We start from the raw sequence: 19,245 nt of genomic DNA, 5'->3' as shown, positions 1-19,245 counted from the left end.
AAAAGTAGAACGCATTTTATTATAATTTTTTTTTTTATTAGTTAAAAAAGATTTTTTAGTAGATAATTTTTTAAGCAGATCAAATTGTATTATTTTATTACTTTAAAAAAAAGTTTTAGTAGATCAATTTTTATTGTTTTATTTTTTATTTATTAGTTCAAAAAGATTTTTTAGTAGATCACTTTTTATTATATATATATATATATTTTTAGATCAAAATTTTTTTTTAGTAGATCCTTTGGGCCAGATTCACGTACTTGCGCTGCGGCGTAACGTATCCCCTTTACGTTACACCGCCGCAAGTTTTCATCGTAAGTGCTTGATTCACAAAGCACTTGCGTGTAAACTTTCGGCAGCGTAGCGTAAAGCCATCCGGCGCAAGCCCGCCTAATTCAAATGGGGCGTGTATCATTTAAATTAGGCACGTTCCCGCGCCGGACATACTGCGCATGCTCCGTTTTGAAATTTCGCGCCATGCTTTGCGCGAAATGACGTCGCCCCGACGTAATGTTTTGAACGGCGACGTGCGTTACGTACTTTCGTATTCCCGGACGACTTACGCAAAAAAAAAAATTGAACTTCGACGCGGGAACGACGGCCATACTTTAACATGGGCTGTCTATTGTTACACCACCTAAATAGCAGCCGTAACTTTGCGACGCGAAAATCTGACTACCGACGACGTAAGAGAATGCAACGAATGCGCGTACCTTCGTGGATCGCCGTAAACAGCTAATTAGCATACCCGACGCGGAAAACGAAGCGATCTCCACCCAGCGGCCGCCGAAGTATTGCATCCTAAGATCCGAAGCCGTACGCCTGTCGGATCTTAGCCAAATGCCGTCGTATCTTGTTTGTGAATTACAAATAAAGATACGACGCGGCAAATTTGAAAGTACGCCGGCGTATCAGCAGATACTCCGGCGTACTTATTCTGTGAATCTGGCCCTATGTTTTTTACTAGATAATTTTTTATGTATATCAATTTTTTATTCATTTATTAGTTAAAATGTTTTAATTAGCAGATCATTTTTTTTTTTTTTTTAAGTAAATTAAATAGAATTTCTTTTTTGGGGGGGGGGACCCGTAAAGATCTACTAAAAAATAATAATAAAAGTTGATCTACTTAAAAAATGGATCTACTAAAAAAAAATTTTAACTAATAAAATAATAACATTTGATCTAAAAAAAATCTACTAAAAAATATTTTTTTTGAGCTAATAAAAAAAATTATAATAAAATTTGATCTACTTAAAAAAAAATGTTTTAACGCATAATATAACAATAAAATTAGATCTACTTAAAAAAAATGGATCTACTAAAAAAATGTTTAACTAATAAAATAATAACATTTGATCTAAAAAAAACAAAGATCTACTAAAAAATATTTTTGACCTAATAAAAAAATAATAATAATAACATTTAATCTACTTAAAAATGTTTTAAATAATAAAATAATAATAACATTTGATCTACTTAAAAAAATGAATGTATTAAAAAAAAATGTTTAACTAATAATACAATAATAACATTTGATCTAAAAAAAAGATCTACTAAAAAATATTTTTGAGCTAATAAAAAAAATTATGGGCCAGATTCAGGTACATTTGCGGCGGCGTAACGTATCACATTTACCTTACACCGCCGCAAGTTTTACGGGCAATTGCTTGATTCACAAAGCACTTGCCTGTAAAGTTGCGGCGGCGTAGGGTAAATCCCTCCGGCGCAAGCCCGCCTAATTCAAATGGGGCATGTATCATTTAAATTAGGCGCGTTCCCGCGCCGAACGTTCTACGCATGCTCCGTTTTGAAATTTCCTGCCGTGCTTTGCGCGAAATTACGTCGCACCGACGTGATTTTTTGAACGTTGAGTTACGTGAGTTACGTCCTTTCCTATTCACGGAAGACTTACGCAAAAAAATATATATATATAGATAGACGTGCCATACTTTAACATGGCAAGTCTATCTATACGCCACGAAATTGCAGCTTTAATTATACGCCGGGAAAAGCCGACTAGCGACGACGTAAGAAAATGCGACGGCCGCGCGTACCTTCGTGAATAGCCGGAAAAAAGCTAATTAGCATACCCGACGCGGAAAACGACGCAAACTCCACCCAGCGGGCGCCAAAGTATTACACCTACGATCCGAAGCCGTACGCCTGTCGGATCGAAGCCAAAAGCCGTCGTATCTTGGTTTGAGGATTCAAACTAAAGATACGACGCGGCAAATTTGAAAGTACGCCGGTGTATCAGCAGATACTCCGGCGTACTTCTGTGAATCTGGCCCTATAATAAAAAATGATCTACTAAAAAATATTCTTGAGCTAATAAAAAATAATAATAATACAATTTGATCTACTTAAAACTAATAAAGTAATAATACTACTTAACAAAAATGGATCTAATAAAATAACATTTGATCTAAAAAAAAAGAAAGATCTACTAAAAAAATCTTTTTAATCTAAAAAAATTTAATTTATATTAAAAAGCGATCTACTAAATTTTTTTTGGAGCGAATAAAAAATAATAATAATAAACTTTGATCTACTTAAAAGATTTTTTTAACAAATAAAATAATAATATAATTTGATCTACTTAAAAGATTTTTTTAACAAATAAAATAATAATACAATTTGATCTACTTTAAAAAAAATGGATCTACTAAAAAAAAAATGTTTTACTAATAAAATAAAAATATTTTTGAGCGAATAAAAAATAATAATAATAAAATTTGATCTACTTAAAAAAAAATGGATCTACTAAAAAAAAAATGTTTTACTAATAAAATAATAAAATTTGATCTACTAAAAAATCTTTTTGATCTACAAAAAAAAATATATATATAATAAAAAGTGATCTACTAAAAAACATTTTTGAACTAATAAACAAAAAAAAATTATCTGCTAAGAAAAACATTTTTAAAGCAACCAATCACGAACGACGTGTCAAGACAACTTCTGTAGACCAATATATAATAAGCATATAAAATACAGTCTACGTCTACTACAAAAAATAAATAAAAATAAAAGTTTGTCATAACGCACACATCCCCCGGAGGAACATGCAGACTCCATGCGGATATCGCCCACCATGGCAGGGGCGTCTCCTCTGTATCTTTCATGAAAAAATAAAAAATAATAATAATATTCCTTGCAGGGTCACACAGGGAAGACATATTGAGTAATGATCTAAAGGGAAATTCATGACCCAAATTATTAGGGGCGCTTGGCGATAAAATAATGATTTGGCGGTGGGAATAAATTACCCGGGAGGAGAATAAGCGTCCCCTCGTTATATACGACCCTTTCAATAAAACGCGTTGAGATGACGCATAAATCACGGGCGTTAATGCACTGATTGATTTTAATATGTATTGTGTGATATTTATGGCGCCGGTGATATACGGTCATCTAATGTGTCATATGAGATATTGATGGAGTCCCCCCCCCCCCCCCCCAGATGGTCATTTCCAATATAACGTGGATTATTGGCGTTTGACAAATTTTATGCTAAATGTGCTGATTAGTAATGACACCCTCAATCACCTATGGCGTTTCCGATCATTACGCTGCTTCTTTTATTTAATTTTTTTAATTTCTGTTTTATATTTATTACATATGAATTGACTTTTATGACTTTTATGTGAATACGCTGAATTTTATTCTCATTTGTCAGCGGTGTTTTGGTGCTTCAGCATAGAGGAGAATAGCCGGCGTTCGTACGGCTGAAAATACGTGCGCTGAAAATATGAAATGATGACAAACTTCGCTACCTAAAATTGCGCATTACTATTAGTGATACTTTTTCTGACATTTGTTGTTTACAAAAAAAAATCTTTTTTTTTTTTTTGCTGAAAAATTATAACCCCCCAAACATTACGGGCCAGATTCACAGAAGAAATACGCCGGCGTATCTACTGATACTCCGGCGTATTTTCAAATTTGCCGCGTCGTATCTTTAGTTTGAATCCTCAAACCAAGATACGACGGCTTCGATCCGACAGGCGTATGGCTTTGGATCGTAGGTGTAATACTTCGGCGCCCGCTGGGTGGGGTTTGCGTAGTTTTCCGCGTCGGGTATGCTAATTAGCTGTTTACGGCGATTCACGAAGGTACGCGCGGCCGTCGCATTCTCTTACGTCGTCGCTAGTCGGCTTTTCCCGGCGTATAGTTAAAGCTTCTATTTCTTGGCCTATCTTTAGACTTGGCATGTTAAAGTATGGCCGTCGTTCCCGCGTCGAATTTTAATATATATATATTTTTTTTTGCGTAAGTCGTCCGTGAATAGGAAAGGACGTAACTCACGTCGACGTTCAAAAAATGACGTTGGTGCGACGTCATTTCGCGCAAAGCACGGCAGGAAATGTCAAAACGGAGCATGCGCAGTACGTTCGGCGCGGGAACGTGCCTAATTTAAATGATACACGCCCCATTTGAATTAGGCGGGCTTGCGCCGGACAAATTTACGCTACGCCGCCGCAAGTTTACAGGCAAGTGCTTTGTGAATCAAGCACTTGCCCTTAAAACTTGAGTCGGTGTAAGGTAAATGCGATACGTTACACCACCTGAATCTGGCCCTATATATATAGGGGCAGATCCACAAAGATCTGCCCCGGCGCAGCGTATCTGAGATACACTACGCCGCCGTAACTTACCTTTTTTATTTTGAATCCTGGAAGAATTTGCGCCATTAGTTACGGCGGCGTAGTCTATCTCTCGCGGTGTAAGGGCGCCTAATTCAAATCGGAGAGTATGGAGGTGATTTTTCTTTTTTTTCTTTTTTTTTTTTATAGCTCTTTTCGCTGTATCAATGACAATGGTCCCAAAATAGTGTCAAAAGTGTCCGATGTGTCCGCCATAATGTCGCAGTCATGATAAAAATCGCTGATCACCGCCATTACTAGTAAAAAAAAATATTAATAAAAATCCCATAAAACTATCCCCTATTTTGTAGGCGCTATAAATTTAATAAGAATACAATAAACGCCTATTGCGATTTTTTATACCAAAAATATGTAGAAGAATACGTATCGGCCTAAACTGAGGAAAAAAAATAGATTTTTTTTATTATATTATTTTTTATTTATTATAGCAAAAAGTTAAAAATATTGTTTTTTTTTTCAAAATTGTCGCTCTATTTTTGTTTATAGCGCAACAAATAAAAACCGCAGAGGTGATCAAATACCACCAAAAGAAAGCTCTATTTGTTGGGAAAAAAAGGACGCCAATTTTATTTGGGAACCACGTCGCATGACCACGCAATTGTCAGTTAAAGCGACGCAGTGCCGAATCTCAAAAACTGTCCGGGTCCTTTAGCTGCCTAAAGGTCCGGGTCTTAAGTGGTTAAGCGGTTAAAAAGGCATTTGGCGCAGAAAAGTGATTATGTCCTTTGTGACTATAAAGGGAAATATTTACAGCGATTATTAAACCCAAAAGAAAACCATTTTATTATATTGCAGCTTGCCGGGTTCTTAGATGTGACGGCTGCATTTGTTTCCTTTTTTTTTTAGGCTTCCTTTCCTATATTTTTTACCTGCTGATCCAATGGAGTTCTTGGGGGAGATCCAGGTAGATCGGCGCATTCTTCCGTCCGGCGTAGCGTATCTATGATACGCTACGCCGCCGTAACAGTTTTTTTTTGGTACCCTGAAAGAATTTCCGCCGTAAGTTACGGCGGTGTAGTGTAACTTAGGCGGCGTAAGGGCGCGCAATTCAAATGGATGAGATGGGGGCGTGTTTCATGTTAATACGTCGTGACCCGACGTAAATGATGTTTTTTTTTAGGCGCGCTTACGCCGGCAGATTTACGTTACGCCGCCGTAACTTAAGGCGCAGGTTCTTGGTGAATACAGAACCTGCCTCACTAAGTTACGGCGGCGTAGCGTATCTGAGATACGCTACGCCCGCACAAAGTTACAGCGGGCTATCTGAATCTAGCCCTCTGTATTCACCAAGAACCTGCGCCCTAAGTTACGGCGGCGTAGCATAAATCTGCTGGCGTAAGCGCGCCTAATTCAAATTGTGAAGAGGTGGGCGTGTTTTATGCAAATAAAACATGACCCCACGTAAATGAAGTTTTTGACTAACGGCGCATGCGCCGTCCGTGAACGTAACCCAGTGCGCATGCTCTAAATTAACCCGCAAAAAGCCAATGCTTTCGACGTGAACGTAAATTACGCACAGCCCTATTCGCGAACGACTTACGCAAACGACATAATCGACGGAAAATTCGACACTGGCCCGACGTCCATACTTAACATAGGATCCGCCTCATATAGCAGGGGTAACTTTAAAGCCTAACGTAAACAACGTAAAAAAATGCGCCGGGCGGACGTAGGTTTCTGATTCGGCGTATCTACCTAATTTGCATATTCCTTGCGTAAATCGACGGAAGCGCCACCTAGCGGCCAGCGTAAACATGCAACTAAGATACGACGGCGTAAGAGGCTTACGCCAGTCAGATCTTAGCCAAATTCCGGCGTATCTTGCTTTCTGAATACAGAAAAAAGATACGCCGGAGCATCCTAGAAGTTACGCGGCGTATCTATAGATACGCCAGCGTAACTTCTTTATGAATCTACCCCATATTCTATATTGTATTCATAGGCAAGGAACGTTTTTTCGCCTTTACTAATCTGCTGTATGTTTCCTTCCAGAACACCAACAACATGGATGATGTGACAGAAAGCGCGCCCACCAGGCTGCCAGATGGAGAGGGGGTAGGTATGACACCTGGGTGGGTGGGGCTGCAGTGGTTATACCGCAGGTTGGAGACAACGCATAGCAGAAAACACAGCATGTTCATGTCTCATTAACTATTTCACGCTGTTATACAATTTACACATATGGCATTTGTAGAACATTCTCTTACCAACTAGCTATTGCCCACTATTTGCTAAGCTGAGTAGTAGTAGTGAAGACTGTTTGGCCACCTCTACAGCCTAACCTCCAATTTTTACCTATCTGAGCCTCCAAGGTGACTCTTCCAGTAGTGAAGACTGGTGGTCCACCACTATAGTCCCCCTCTACTTTTTACTAACCTGAGTCAGCTGTCACGTGGCACTCTATGGTGCCCCTTCCACTTGTGAAGATTGGTGGTCCACCACCTATAGTCCCCCTCCACTTTTTGTTAACCTTAGTCGGCTGTCACGTGGCCCTCTATGGTGCCCCTTCCACTTGTGAAGACTGGTGGTGAGTGAGTGAGTGAGTGAGTGAGTGAGTGAGTGAGTGAGTGAGTGAGTGAGTGACTTATATAGCGCAGCAAATGCGAACTTAATCGCCTCAAGGCGCTTGACATCCAGAGTCGTACCGGTCCTTCAGAAGAGGTGGGTCTTTAGTTTTTTCCTAAAGGCCTGATGGTTTTCCTCCAGGCGGATGGTAGTGGGTAGAGCATTCCAGAGCCGAGGTCCTTGGACTGAAAATCTGCGTTCTCCCTTCGATTTGTAGCGGGATTTAGGAATTTGGAGAAGGTTTTGGTTGGTTGATCGGAGCACGCGCTTGGTGACGTAGGGTTTTATTTTCTCGCTTAAGTATTGGGGAGCGTTCCCATGTATACATTTGTGGGTGAGGCAGAGTGTCTTGAATGTCACCCTGTCCTTTACGGGCAGCCAGTGGAGGGATCTCAAGGCCGGGGAGACTGATTCCCACGGCTTTTTACCTGTTACCAGTCTGGCTGCCGTGTTCTGGACGACTTGTAGACGTGACATCTGGTATTTCGGTAGTCCTAAATAGAGGGAATTTGCGTAGTCGAGTCGTGAATTGATGATAGTTACAACCACTACAGCTCTGTCTTCTTCCGGGATGAAGGGGATGAGTCTACGTAGCATGCGGAGCAGATGATGAGAACTGCTGACAACTGATCCTATTTGTGCATCCATCGTCATGTCTGCGTCAAAGATGACTCCGAGGCTTTTGACTTTGTTGCTTGGCGCAATGGTTTGTCCGAGGATGGTGGGTGGTATCCATGTGGTCCTAGAAATGGATTTCCTATTTGTGTGCAGGGTGAGTAGCTCTGTTTTGGATCCGTTGAGTTTGAGGGAGCTTTCAGTCATCCAATTGTCGATCAGTGTGAGGCATTTTCCAAGTTCATGAAATTGTTCTTTTTTGTTGGTGATTCGAAGGTAAAGCTGCGTGTCGTCAGCATAGGAGTGGTAGCGCAGGTCCTGTTTGCTGATGATTTTGAGGAGCGGGCGGATGTAGATGTTGAAGAGTACGGGTGAGAGGGGCGATCCTTGCGGGACTCCGCATGTAACGGTCCGTGTTTCTGATGTAAAACCTCCAAGTTTCACGGTCTGAGTGCGATTTCCTAGGAAAGATGCGAACCACGGTAGGGCCGCGTCTGAGACTCCTGCTACTTCCTTGAGTCGTGTGAGCAATATGTTGTGGTCTACCGTGTCGAAGGCTGCGCTAAGGTCCAGCAGCACTAGGAGACAGGGTTCTCCATCATCTCCATCATCTGCTGCTTCGAGGGCGTCATCCCATATCTTGAGAAGAGCCGTTTCTGTGCCGTGGCCTGGGCGAAAACCTGATTGTAGAGGATCTAGGAGGATCTAGGAGTTTGTGATCGTCCAGGTGTGGCTGAAGCTGTTGTACTACTGCTTTCTCCATGATCTTGGTCCACCACTATAGCCCCTCTCTACTTTTTACTAACCTGAGTCAGCTGTCACGTGGCCCTCTATGGTGCCCCTTCCCACTTGTGAAGACTGGTGGTCCACCATCTATAGTCCCCCTCCACTTTTTCCTAACCTTAGTCGGCTGTCATGTGGCCCTCTATGGTGTATTTTCTGGTTGAGAAGACTGGTGGTCCACCACCTATAGCCCCCCTCTACTTTTTACTAACCTTAGTCGGCTGTCATGTGGCCCTCTTGGGTGTATTTTCTGGTTGAGAAGACTGGTGGTCCACCACTATAGTCCCCCTCCACTTATTACTAGCCTGAGTCAGCTGTCACGTGGCCCTCTATGGTGCCCCTTCCACTTGTGAAGACTGGTGGTCCACCACCTATAGTCCCCCTCCACTTTTTGCTAACCTTAGTCGGCTGTCACGTGGCCCTCTATGGTGTATTTTCTGGTTGAGAAGACTGGTGGTCCACCACTATAGTCCCCCTCCACTTATTACTAACCTGTATGGTGTCTTTTCTGGTTAAGACGATTGGTGGTCCACCACTATAGCCCCCCTCCACTTTTTACTAGCCTGAGTCAGCTGTCATGTGGCCCTCTATGGTGTTCCTTCCACTTGTTAAGATTGGTAGTCCACCACCTATAGTCCCCTTCCACTTTTTACAACCTTAGTCGGCTGTCATGTGGCCCTCTAGGGTGTATTTTCTGGTTGAGAAGACTGGTGGTACACCACTACAGTCCCCCTCCACTTTTTGCTAACCTTAGTCGGCTGTCATGTGGCCCTCTATGGTGTATTTTCTGGTTGAGAAGACTGGTGGTCCACCACTATAGTCCCCCTCCACTTTTTACTAGCCTGAGTCAGCTGTCACGTGGCCCTCTATGGTGTTTTTTCTTATTGTGAAGACTGGTGGTCCACTACTATAGTCCCCCGCCACTTTTTACTAGCCTGAGTCAGCTGTCAATTGGCCCTCTATGTTGTTTTTTTCTGGTTGAGAAGACTGGTGGTACACCACTATAGTCCCCCTCCACTCTTTACTAACCTGAGTAAGCTGTCCTGTGGCCCTCTATGGTGCCTTTTCTGTTTGAGAAGACTGATGGTCCATCACTATAGTCCCCCTCCACTTTTTACTAACATCAATCAGCTGTCATGTGGCCCTCTATGGTGTATTTTCTGGTTGACAATATAGGTGGTCCACCACTATAGTCCTCCTCCACTTATTACTAACCTGTATGGTGTATTTTCTGGTTGAGACGTTTGGTGGTCCACCACTGTAGTCCCCCTCCACTTTTTACTAGCCTGAGTCAGCTGTCATGTGACCCTCTATGGCGACTCTTTCAGTTGTGAAGGCTTGTGGCCCACCACTATAGCCCCCCTCTACTGTTTACTAACCTGAGTCAGCTGTCACGTGACCCTCTATGGTGTCTTTTCTGGTTGAGAAGATTGGTGGTCCACCACTATAGTCCCCCTCCTCCCTTTACTAACCTTATTAAACTGTCATGTGACTCTCCATCTCGCCTCTGATTGTGAAGACTGGTGGTCCACCACTATAGTCCCCCTCCACTCTTTACCAACCTGAGTCAGTTGTCATGTGGCCCTCTATGGTGTATTTTCTGGTTGAGGAAATAGGTGGTCCACCACTATAGTCCCCCTCCACCTTTTACTAACCTGTATGGTGTCTTTTCTGGTTGAGACGATTGGTGGTTCACCACTATAGTCCCCCTCCACTCTTTACTAACCTGAGTCAGCTGTCCTGTGGCCCTCTATGGTGCCTTTTCTGTTTGAGAAGACTGGTGGTCCACCACTGTATTCCACCTCCACTTTTTACTAACCTGAATCAGCTGTCATGTGACCCTCTATGGCGATTCTTCCAGTAGTGAAGACTGGTGGTCCACCACTATAAGTCCCCACCACATTTTACTAACCTAAGTCAGCTGTCACGTGGCCCTCTATGGTGTCTTTTGTGGTTGAGAAGATTGGTGGTCCACCACTATAGCCCCCCTCCTCTCTTTACTAACCTTAGTCAGCTGTCATGTGGCCCTCTATGGTGTATTTTCTGGTTGAGTATATAGGTGGTCCACCACTATAGTCCTCCTCCACTTATTACTAACCTGTATGGTGTCTTTTCTGGTTGAAACGTTTGGTGGTCCACCACTATAGCCCCCCTCCACTTTTTACTAGCCTGAGTCAGCTGTCATGCGACTCTTTCAGTTGTGAAGGCTTGTGGCCCACCCCATATAGCCTCCCTCTACTTTTTACTAACCTGAGTCAGCTGTCACGTGACCCTCTATGGTGTCTTTTCTGGTTGAGAAGATTGGTGGTCCACCACTATAGTCCCCCTCCTCCCTTTACTAACCTTATTAAACTGTCATGTGACTCTCCATCTCGCCTCTGATTGTGAAGACTGATGGTCCACCACTATAGTCCCCCTCCACTCTTTACCAACCTGAGTCAGCTGTCATGTGGCTCCCTATGGTGTGTTTTCTGTTTGAGAAAATAGGTGGTCCACCACTATATGCCAGTGGCATTTTTATAGTAATCAATGCATTTTTATAGCACTGATCGCTATAAAAATGCCAATGGTCCCAAAAATGTGTCAAAAGTGTCCGAAGTGTCCGCCATAATGTCGCAGTACCGAAAAAAATCGCTGATCGCCGCCATTACTAGTAAAAAATATTAATAAAAATGCCATAAAACTATCCCCTATTTTGTAAACGCTATAACTTTTGCGCAAACCAATCAATTATTTGCAATTATTGCGATTTTTTTTTCCAGAAAAATATGTAGAAGAATACGTATCGGCCTAAACTGAGGAAATTTTTTTTTTTTTAAATATATATTTTTGGGGGATATTTATTATAGCAAAAAGTAAAAAATATTATTTTTTTTCCAAATTTCGCTCTATTTTTGTTTATAGCGCAAAAAATAAAAACCGCAGAGGTGATCAAATACCACCAAAAGAAATCGCTATTTGTGGGGAAAAAAAAGGACGCCAATTTTGTTTGGGAGCCACGTCGCACGACCGCGCAATTGTCAGTTAAAGCGACGCAGTGCCGAATCGCAAAAAGTGCTCTGGTCTTTGACCAGCAATATGGTCCGGGGGTTAAGTGGTTAAAGTAGCGCAGTGCTGAATAGCAAAAAATGGCCTGGTTATGAAGGGGGGTAAACCTTCCGGAGCTGAGATTAATTAATTAATTAATTAATTAGGGGGTGACATTTTACTTGCGTTTAATGAGGTTTTTTTGTCTCCTGCACAGGCGGGTGTGGATATTCCGGAGGGTCCCCTTCCTGACAGCTTCCCCCAAGAACAAGTAAGTGGATTTTATATGATAAAGGTGTGTAAATCTTTAAAGTTTTGGTGGTATTTGATCACCTCTGCGTTCTTTATTTTTTGCACTATAAACAAAAAAAGAGCGACAATTTTGAAAAAAACACAATGGGCTGGATTCACAAAGAGTTACGCCGGCGTATCAGTAGATACGCCGACGTAACTCGGAATCTAAGCCCGTCGTAAGTTTAAGTGTATTCTTAAACTGAGATACACTTAAACCTAGCTAAGATACGACAGCCTGCGCCGGCGTATCTTAGGGTGCAATTTTTCCGCTGGCCGCTATGTGGCGCTTCCGTTGATTTTGGCGTAGAATATGTAAATGACTAGATACGCCGATTCACGAACGTACGCTTGCCCATTGCAGTAAAGATGCGCCGTTTCCGTAAGAGATACGCCGCGTAAAGATAAAGCTGCTCCCTAGGTGGCGTAGCCAATGTTAAGTATGGTCGTCGTTCCCGCGTCGAAATTTGAAAATTTTACGTCGTTTGCGCTACTCATCCGTGAATGAGGCTGGACGTAATTTACGTTCACGTCGAAAACCAATGACGTCCTTGCAGCGTACTTTGGAGCAATGCACACTGGGAAATTCCACGGACGTCGCATGCGCCGTTCGGGATAAACGTCAATCACGTTGGGTGACCAATAATTAACATAAAACACGCCCCCTCATCCTCATTTGAATTAGGCACGCTTACGCCGGCCCCATTTACGCTACGCCGCCGTAACTTAGGAGGCAAGTGCTTTGTGAATACAGCACTTGCCTCTCTGACAGTCTGACACCCCGCAACACCGATCTCGGTAAAGAGTCTCTCACGGAGACTCTTTACCACGTGATCAGCCGTGTCCAACCACGGCTGATCACGATGTAAACAGGAAGAGCCGTTGACAGACGCGAGTAGAGGAGAGCCGATCGGCGGCTCTCCTGACAGGGGTGTTCGCGCTGATTGTTTATCAGCGCAGCCCCCCCTCGGATCGTCACACTGGACCACCAGGGAAGCCCACCCTGGACCAGGGAAGGACAAAAAATAAAAAAAAAGGGGCAAAAAAAAATAAAGTCTGGGCAAAAAAAAAAGCATAAAAAAAAGATGCCAATCAGTGCCCACGAATGGGCACTGATTGGCAACATGGGTAAATCAGTGCCGCCCAACAGTGTCCATCAGTGCCGCCCCACAGTGTCCATCAGTGCCACCCCACAGTGTCCATCAGTGCCACCCCACAGTGCCCATCCATGCCCAGTGCCCACCTATCAGTGCCCATCTGTGCCACCCATAAGTATCCATCAGTGCCACCCATAAGTGCCGCCCATGAGTGCCCATCTGTGCAGCCTATGAGTGCCCAGTGCCGCCCATGAGTGCCCATCAGTGCCGCCCATCAGTGCCGCCTATGTGTGCCCATCAGTGCCGCCTATGTGTGCCCATCAGTGCCGCCTATGTGTGCCCATCAGTGCCGCCTATGTGTGCCCATCAGTGCCGCATACCAGCGCCGCCAATCAGTGCCACCTCATCTGTGCCCGTCAGTACTACCTCATCGATGTCCATCAGTGCCATCTCATCGTTGCCCATCAGTGCCGCCATATCAGTGCCCATAATTGAAAGAGAAAACTTACTTATTTACAAAAAAATTAACAGAAAAAAATAAAAACGTAATTTTTTTAAAAAAATTTCAGACTTTTTTTAGTTGTTGTGCAAAAAAAATAAAAAAACGCAGAGGTGATCAAATACCACAAAAGAAAGCTCTATTTGTGGGGAAAAAAAGGACGCCAATTTTGTTTGGGTACAGTGCAGCATGACCGCGCAATTGCCATTCAAAGTGCGACAGTGCTGAAAGCTGAAAATTGGCCTGGGCGGGAAGGTGCGAAAGTGCCCGGTATGGAAGTGGTTAAAGAAATTCAGTTCCCCCTCCCAAAAAATAAATAAATATTTATTGTTATTAATAACAACAAAAATAATAATACATGTTTTTAATTTTTTAGGAGGGGGGTGGGGGGCTGAAGATCTTTTATAGTACAAACAAATTATAATTGAATAATATTAATATTAATAATAAAAAATAATAGAAATACATTTATATTGCACAGCACCCGAGGGCCGAGAGACAGCTGACACAACATCTGGGGTACCAAGCTTCCCTATCACTGTCCTAGGGCAATCCGAGTGGAAGTGGGAGTGGCTACCTGTCAAAACCAGGTACCCGCTCCCCATAAAAAAAAAGGAATAAGTCCAAAAGTGGTTTGGGGGCAGGCCCGGGACAAGGGGTGGGCAGAAGGGAAGGCTTCCCTGCTCGCAGTGTGTATTGTAGGAATGAGGGGGGCCACAAGTTCCTTCTACTATAAGGCTGACAGGAGTAGTGACAGCAGAATCACTACTGCTGTCAGCATCAAGGAGGACTGGGAGGAGGTGCAGGCTGTGCGCTCTCCCCCCCTTCTCATAAGCTTGCACATAGTGAGGGGGGGTGCAATTTGGCATCTTTGCCCTGGGCACTAGATGATATTGTCCCAGCACTGTTTGGGGGTCAGGGGGGGGTGCAGAGTCGAAAAAGCGGAACTTCCCCTTTTGGGTGGAGTTCCACTTTGAGGAGATTGTACAGAGATCTTACAACCAGTTTGCACTAACCATTAATAATAATCCCCCTTTTCGCTTATTATTTTTGTAGATTTTTGCTCCAATTTATATAAAAGAATGATTTCCGGGAGTCGCAGTCTGGTAGACGTTGCTTATCTGAGAATCCAGTTTTCCCCCGGAGTCGGCGGTCTCTCCAGCACAGCACATAACACGTATTAGGCATTTCATTGTCAGAGAAGCGTTTCATTAGATAAAACGCGGGTGGAAACGAGACGTAATTCACGTATCGCGCTCCTTTGATAAATAGGAGGTGTAAAACATTTCATGTTGCCGGAGTCATTTGCTGTTGAAATTAATTTGATTTCGCTATCGGTGTACAGTATAGGCGGCAGGGGAGGCAGTCAGGCGACATTAGACGGAATGACATGAGAATATATTTACATAATACACATACAAAGGACCTCATCCAATTTCACGCAGAGCGGTAGCCACTGATTGGTGTGTTTGGCTTCTTGATTTAGAGGGATGCGGAGTTCGGAAAGGAACAACCTGTTTTTTTTAAGCAGATATGGGGCTGATTTTCGTAATAAAGGTACGTGAGAACATTCACTGCCATGTGCGATTGGGAGCCGACGTCCTGGGTAGTCGATTTTTTCCGTGCGTACTATGGTGTGCCGCCTTCACATTTCAGAATACGCCCCTTCTTACGCAAGGTTCATATACTATATTACCAAAAGTATTGGGACGCCTGCCTTTACACGCACATGAACTATAATGGCGTCTTAGGGCCAGATTCTCGTATACTGGCGTAAAACTATGCGGGCGTAACGTATCTCGTTTACGCTACGCGGCCGCAAGTTTTACGGGCAAGTGCTTGATTCATAAAGCACTTGCCTGTAAAGTTGCGGCGGCGTAGCGTAAATCCTCCGGCGCAAGCCCGCCTAATTCAAATGATCCAGGTAGGGGGCGTGGATCATTTAAATTAGGCGCGTTCCCGCGCCGTTCGTACTGCGCATGCGCCGTCCCTAAAATTTCCCGACGTGCATTGCGCTAAATGACGTCGCAAGGACGTCATTGGTTTCGACGTTAACGTAAATGGCGTCCAGCGCCATTCACGGACGACTTACGCAAACGACGTACATTTTTACATTTCGACGCGGGAACGATGGCCATACTTAACATTGGTTGCCCCTCATATAGCAGGGGCAACTTTACGCGTCGCAAATGCTATGGAAATGTCGTAAATTCACTGCGGCGTTGCGCCGTCGTAAGCCTTTTGAGAATCTGGCCCTTAGTCTGCAGGGTTCAATATTGAGTTGGCCCGCTCTTTGCAGCTATAACAGCTTCAACTCTTCTGGGAAGGTTTAAGGCCTCGTACACACGATAGGATAGCCAGAGGACAACGGTCCGAAGGACCGTTTTCATTGGTCAAAACCGATCGTGTGTGGGCCCCATAGGTTATTTAACCTTCAGTAAAAAAAATAGGAACTTGCTTTATATTTAACCGATGGATTCCTAATCGATAGGTCAAAACCGATCGTTAGTAGGCACAACCATCGGTTAAAAACCCACGCATGCTCAGAATCAGGTCGACGCATGCTTGGAAGCATTGAACTTCGTTTTTTCAGCACGTCGTGTTTTACGTCACCGCGTTCTGACACGATCGGTTATTTAACCTATGGTGTGTAGGCGTGACGGACCATCAGTCAGCTTCATCGGTTAACCTATGAAAATGGTCCTTCAGATCGTTGTCCTCTGGTTAACCTATCGTGTGTACGAGGCTTAGGAGGGTGTCTATGGAAATGTTTGATCATTCTTCCAGAAGCACATTTGTGAGGTCAGTTACTGATGTTTGATGAGAAGGCCTGGCTCACAGTCTCCGCTCTAATTCATCCCAAACATTTATTGAGTTAGGATCAGGACTCTGTGCAGGCCAGTCAAGTGCCTCTACCCCAAACTCGCTCATCCATGTCTTTATGGACCTTGCTTTGTGTACTGGTCCAAACCATTTGGTGGAGGGTGGGTTATGGTGTGGGGTTGTTTTTCAGAGGTTGGGTTTGGCCCCTTAAAGGGGAGTTCCAGCCTTTTTTTATGTTTATTAAAGTCAGCAGCTACAAAAAGTGTAGCTGCTGGCTTTTAATAAACAGACACTTACCTGCTCCACGGTTCCAGCGACGCGCCGGCCGGGGCTCCGCTCCTCTCCCCCCCTCTCCGGCCGGTATCTTCATTCCAAGTGTGGGCACCTGGCCGTGACAGCTTTCGGCTTCACGGCCGGGCACCCACTGCGCATGCACGAGCGTCAGTGCGCATGCGCGAGCGGCGCTGCGCCGTACGATTGGACAGGCGATCGCCTACAGGGAGGGGCTGCAGTAAGGCGATTAAGCTATTCCCCTTACCAGCCCCTCGGCGGAAGGAGGAAGTGGGACAGGAAGTCCCACTCCTCCTGAAGCCCCCACTCCCCCCAAAAAAATTTACATGCCAAATGTGGCTTGTAAGAGGGCGAGGAGTGGATTAAGCGGAAGTTATATTTTTGGGTGGAACTCCGCTTTAAGCCTCGTACACACGCTCGGTTTACTCGGCAAGAACCAGCAAGAAAACTGCTGCCAGAGCTTTCTTGCCGAGTAAACCGAGTGTGTGTACGAGGCTTTCAGGTTTTTCGACAAGAAAACTGCCCAGAATCTAGACGAGAAAAATAGAGAACATGCTCTTTATTTTTCTCATCGTGAGATTCTCTGCAGTTTTCCTGCCGAGAAACCCGAGAGTGTGTATACTTACCTGTTGCTGTGGAAACCCGCGCATGCTCTAAATGACTTTGACGCATGCACGTCAGCTTCCTAGGCATAGGTAGGGTGCCGCAAAATGGCGGCGAAGGCATCGAATGTGACGAGCGCATGCTCGTCGTACGCGATGACGTCACTGCGTTCTTGCCTTTCAAGAGAACAGCGGTTCTTTTGAAAGGAGAGTCTGTACACTCGGAGCAGCAAGAGATTCTTGCCAAGAATCTCGTCAGGGAAAACAATGTTTTTTTCCTGACGAGATTCTTGCCCGTGTGTACAGGGCTTAAGTTCCATTGAAGGGAACTCTTAAAGTGGATGTAACTCCACTCTCATCCTTTCTAAACTACTGCCATAGTGCTGATGTATAAGGATAGACACGCCTCCTGCATGTATCCTTACCTGTCACATGTTTCCCCTCTGTCTGTTATAAGAACTGAAAAACTGCAGATTCTGTGGGTGGGTCTGTTGTCTGGAGCTCGGTGGGTGGAGTCGTGATGTCAGTAGACTCCCCGCCGCCCTCTACACTCCCCTTGTCAACATGCATTTTTTCCTATGTATTCCTTACACTAAATTCTGCTATGATCCCTAACATCCAGTCAAAATCCAGAAAAGTAACCACATGACTTCAGAAAAGGAGTGGGGGTGGGAATGCAAAAATAATGCCTGTCTCCAGGCTAGTGCATGAGAGATGTAAATAACCTGTCACTCACAGCAAGGGGGCGGAACAGACTAAGGTTTTTCTCTGTAAGTCCGTTTTTTTCACTGAACAATAAAAGAGGATTGCTCAGAGCTGGAATAACTCTATGTGGCAAGACTGGGCACAGATGATAGGAAATCTTATACTGTACATTGTGACATCAAAAAAAAAAAACGGGTTTACATCCACTTTAAGGTGTCAGCATTCCAAGACATTTTCACGCTCCCAACTTTGTGGGGACAGTTTGGGGATGGCCCCTTCCTGTTCCAACATGACTGCACACCAGTGCACAAAGCAAGGTCCATAAAGACATGGATGAGCGCAGGGGTGGGCTGGCAGGGGGGGGGCAGGGTGGAAATCTCCCCCCGGGCTGATGACACAATGCACAGCCACCGGCCGCCACTACCAAATGCTGTCTTTGCAGAGCAGGAATATGCCTGCTGGAGCTCTGTTAACGCAGGTCATGGCCACTGCTCACCTTCCACTGTGCAGCCGTGCCTGTGTCAGAAACCCTCTTTACACAATAGTCCACATCATGCACCCTTAAATCAAGTTTCCCAGAACACCCCTTACATCAGATCTGATGTATATGGTGTCTGTGTGGACTCTAATGTATATGGTGTCTGTGCGGACTGCGATGTAAGGGGAGGCTCTGTGCGGACTCTGATGTAAGGGGAGGCTCTGTGCAGACTTTGATGTAAGGGGGGCCTCTGTGCGGACTCTGATGTAAGGGGAGGCTCTGTGCGGACCCTGATGTAAGGGGAGGCACTGTGCGGACTTTGATGTAAGGGGGGCCTCTGTGCGGACTCTGATGTAAGGGGGGCCTCTGTTCGGACTCTGATGTAAGGGGGGCCTCTGTGCGGACTCTGATGTAAGGTGGGCCTCTGTGCGGACTCTGATGTAAGGGGGGCCTCTGATGTAAGGGGGGCTCTGTGTGGACTTTGATGTAAGGGGGGCCTCTGTGCGGACTCTGATGTAAGGGGGGCCTCTGTTCGGACTCTGATGTAAGGGGGGCTCTGTGTGGACTCTGATGTAAGTTGGGCCTCTGTTCGGAATCTGATGTAAGGGGGGCCTCTGTGCGGACTCTGATGTAAGGTGGGCCTCTGTGCGGACTCTGATGTAAGGGGGGCCTCTGATGTAAGGGGGGCTCTGTGTGGACTCTGATGTAAGGGGGGCCTCTGTGCGGACTCTGATGTAAGGGGGGCCTCTGTGCGGACTCTGATGTAAGGGGGGCCTCTGTGCGGACTCTGATGTAAGGGGGG

At 44.6% G+C, this 19,245-nt stretch overlaps 1 protein-coding gene across 2 annotated transcripts in view; it reads left to right on the top strand.

Annotated features, from left to right (window-relative positions):
* TEX55 (testis expressed 55) overlaps positions 1 to 19,245 on the top strand; it is an 86,866-nt gene that overhangs the window by 485 nt on the left and 67,136 nt on the right. For both annotated transcript variants that reach the window (XM_040339109.1, XM_040339110.1), the window contains exons 2-3: positions 6,660 to 6,722; positions 11,875 to 11,928. In XM_040339109.1, the coding sequence (XP_040195043.1) occupies positions 6,672 to 6,722; positions 11,875 to 11,928 (105 nt within the window). In that variant the 5' untranslated portion in view covers positions 6,660 to 6,671. The remainder of the gene's footprint in view (positions 1 to 6,659; positions 6,723 to 11,874; positions 11,929 to 19,245) is intronic.

The sequence above is a fragment of the Rana temporaria genome, chromosome 2 (genome assembly GCF_905171775.1).
Source record: "Rana temporaria chromosome 2, aRanTem1.1, whole genome shotgun sequence".
Lineage (NCBI taxonomy): Eukaryota > Metazoa > Chordata > Amphibia > Anura > Ranidae > Rana > Rana temporaria.
Note: the sequence above shows the minus strand (reverse complement) of the source record. Positions and strands in the feature narration are given on the sequence as shown.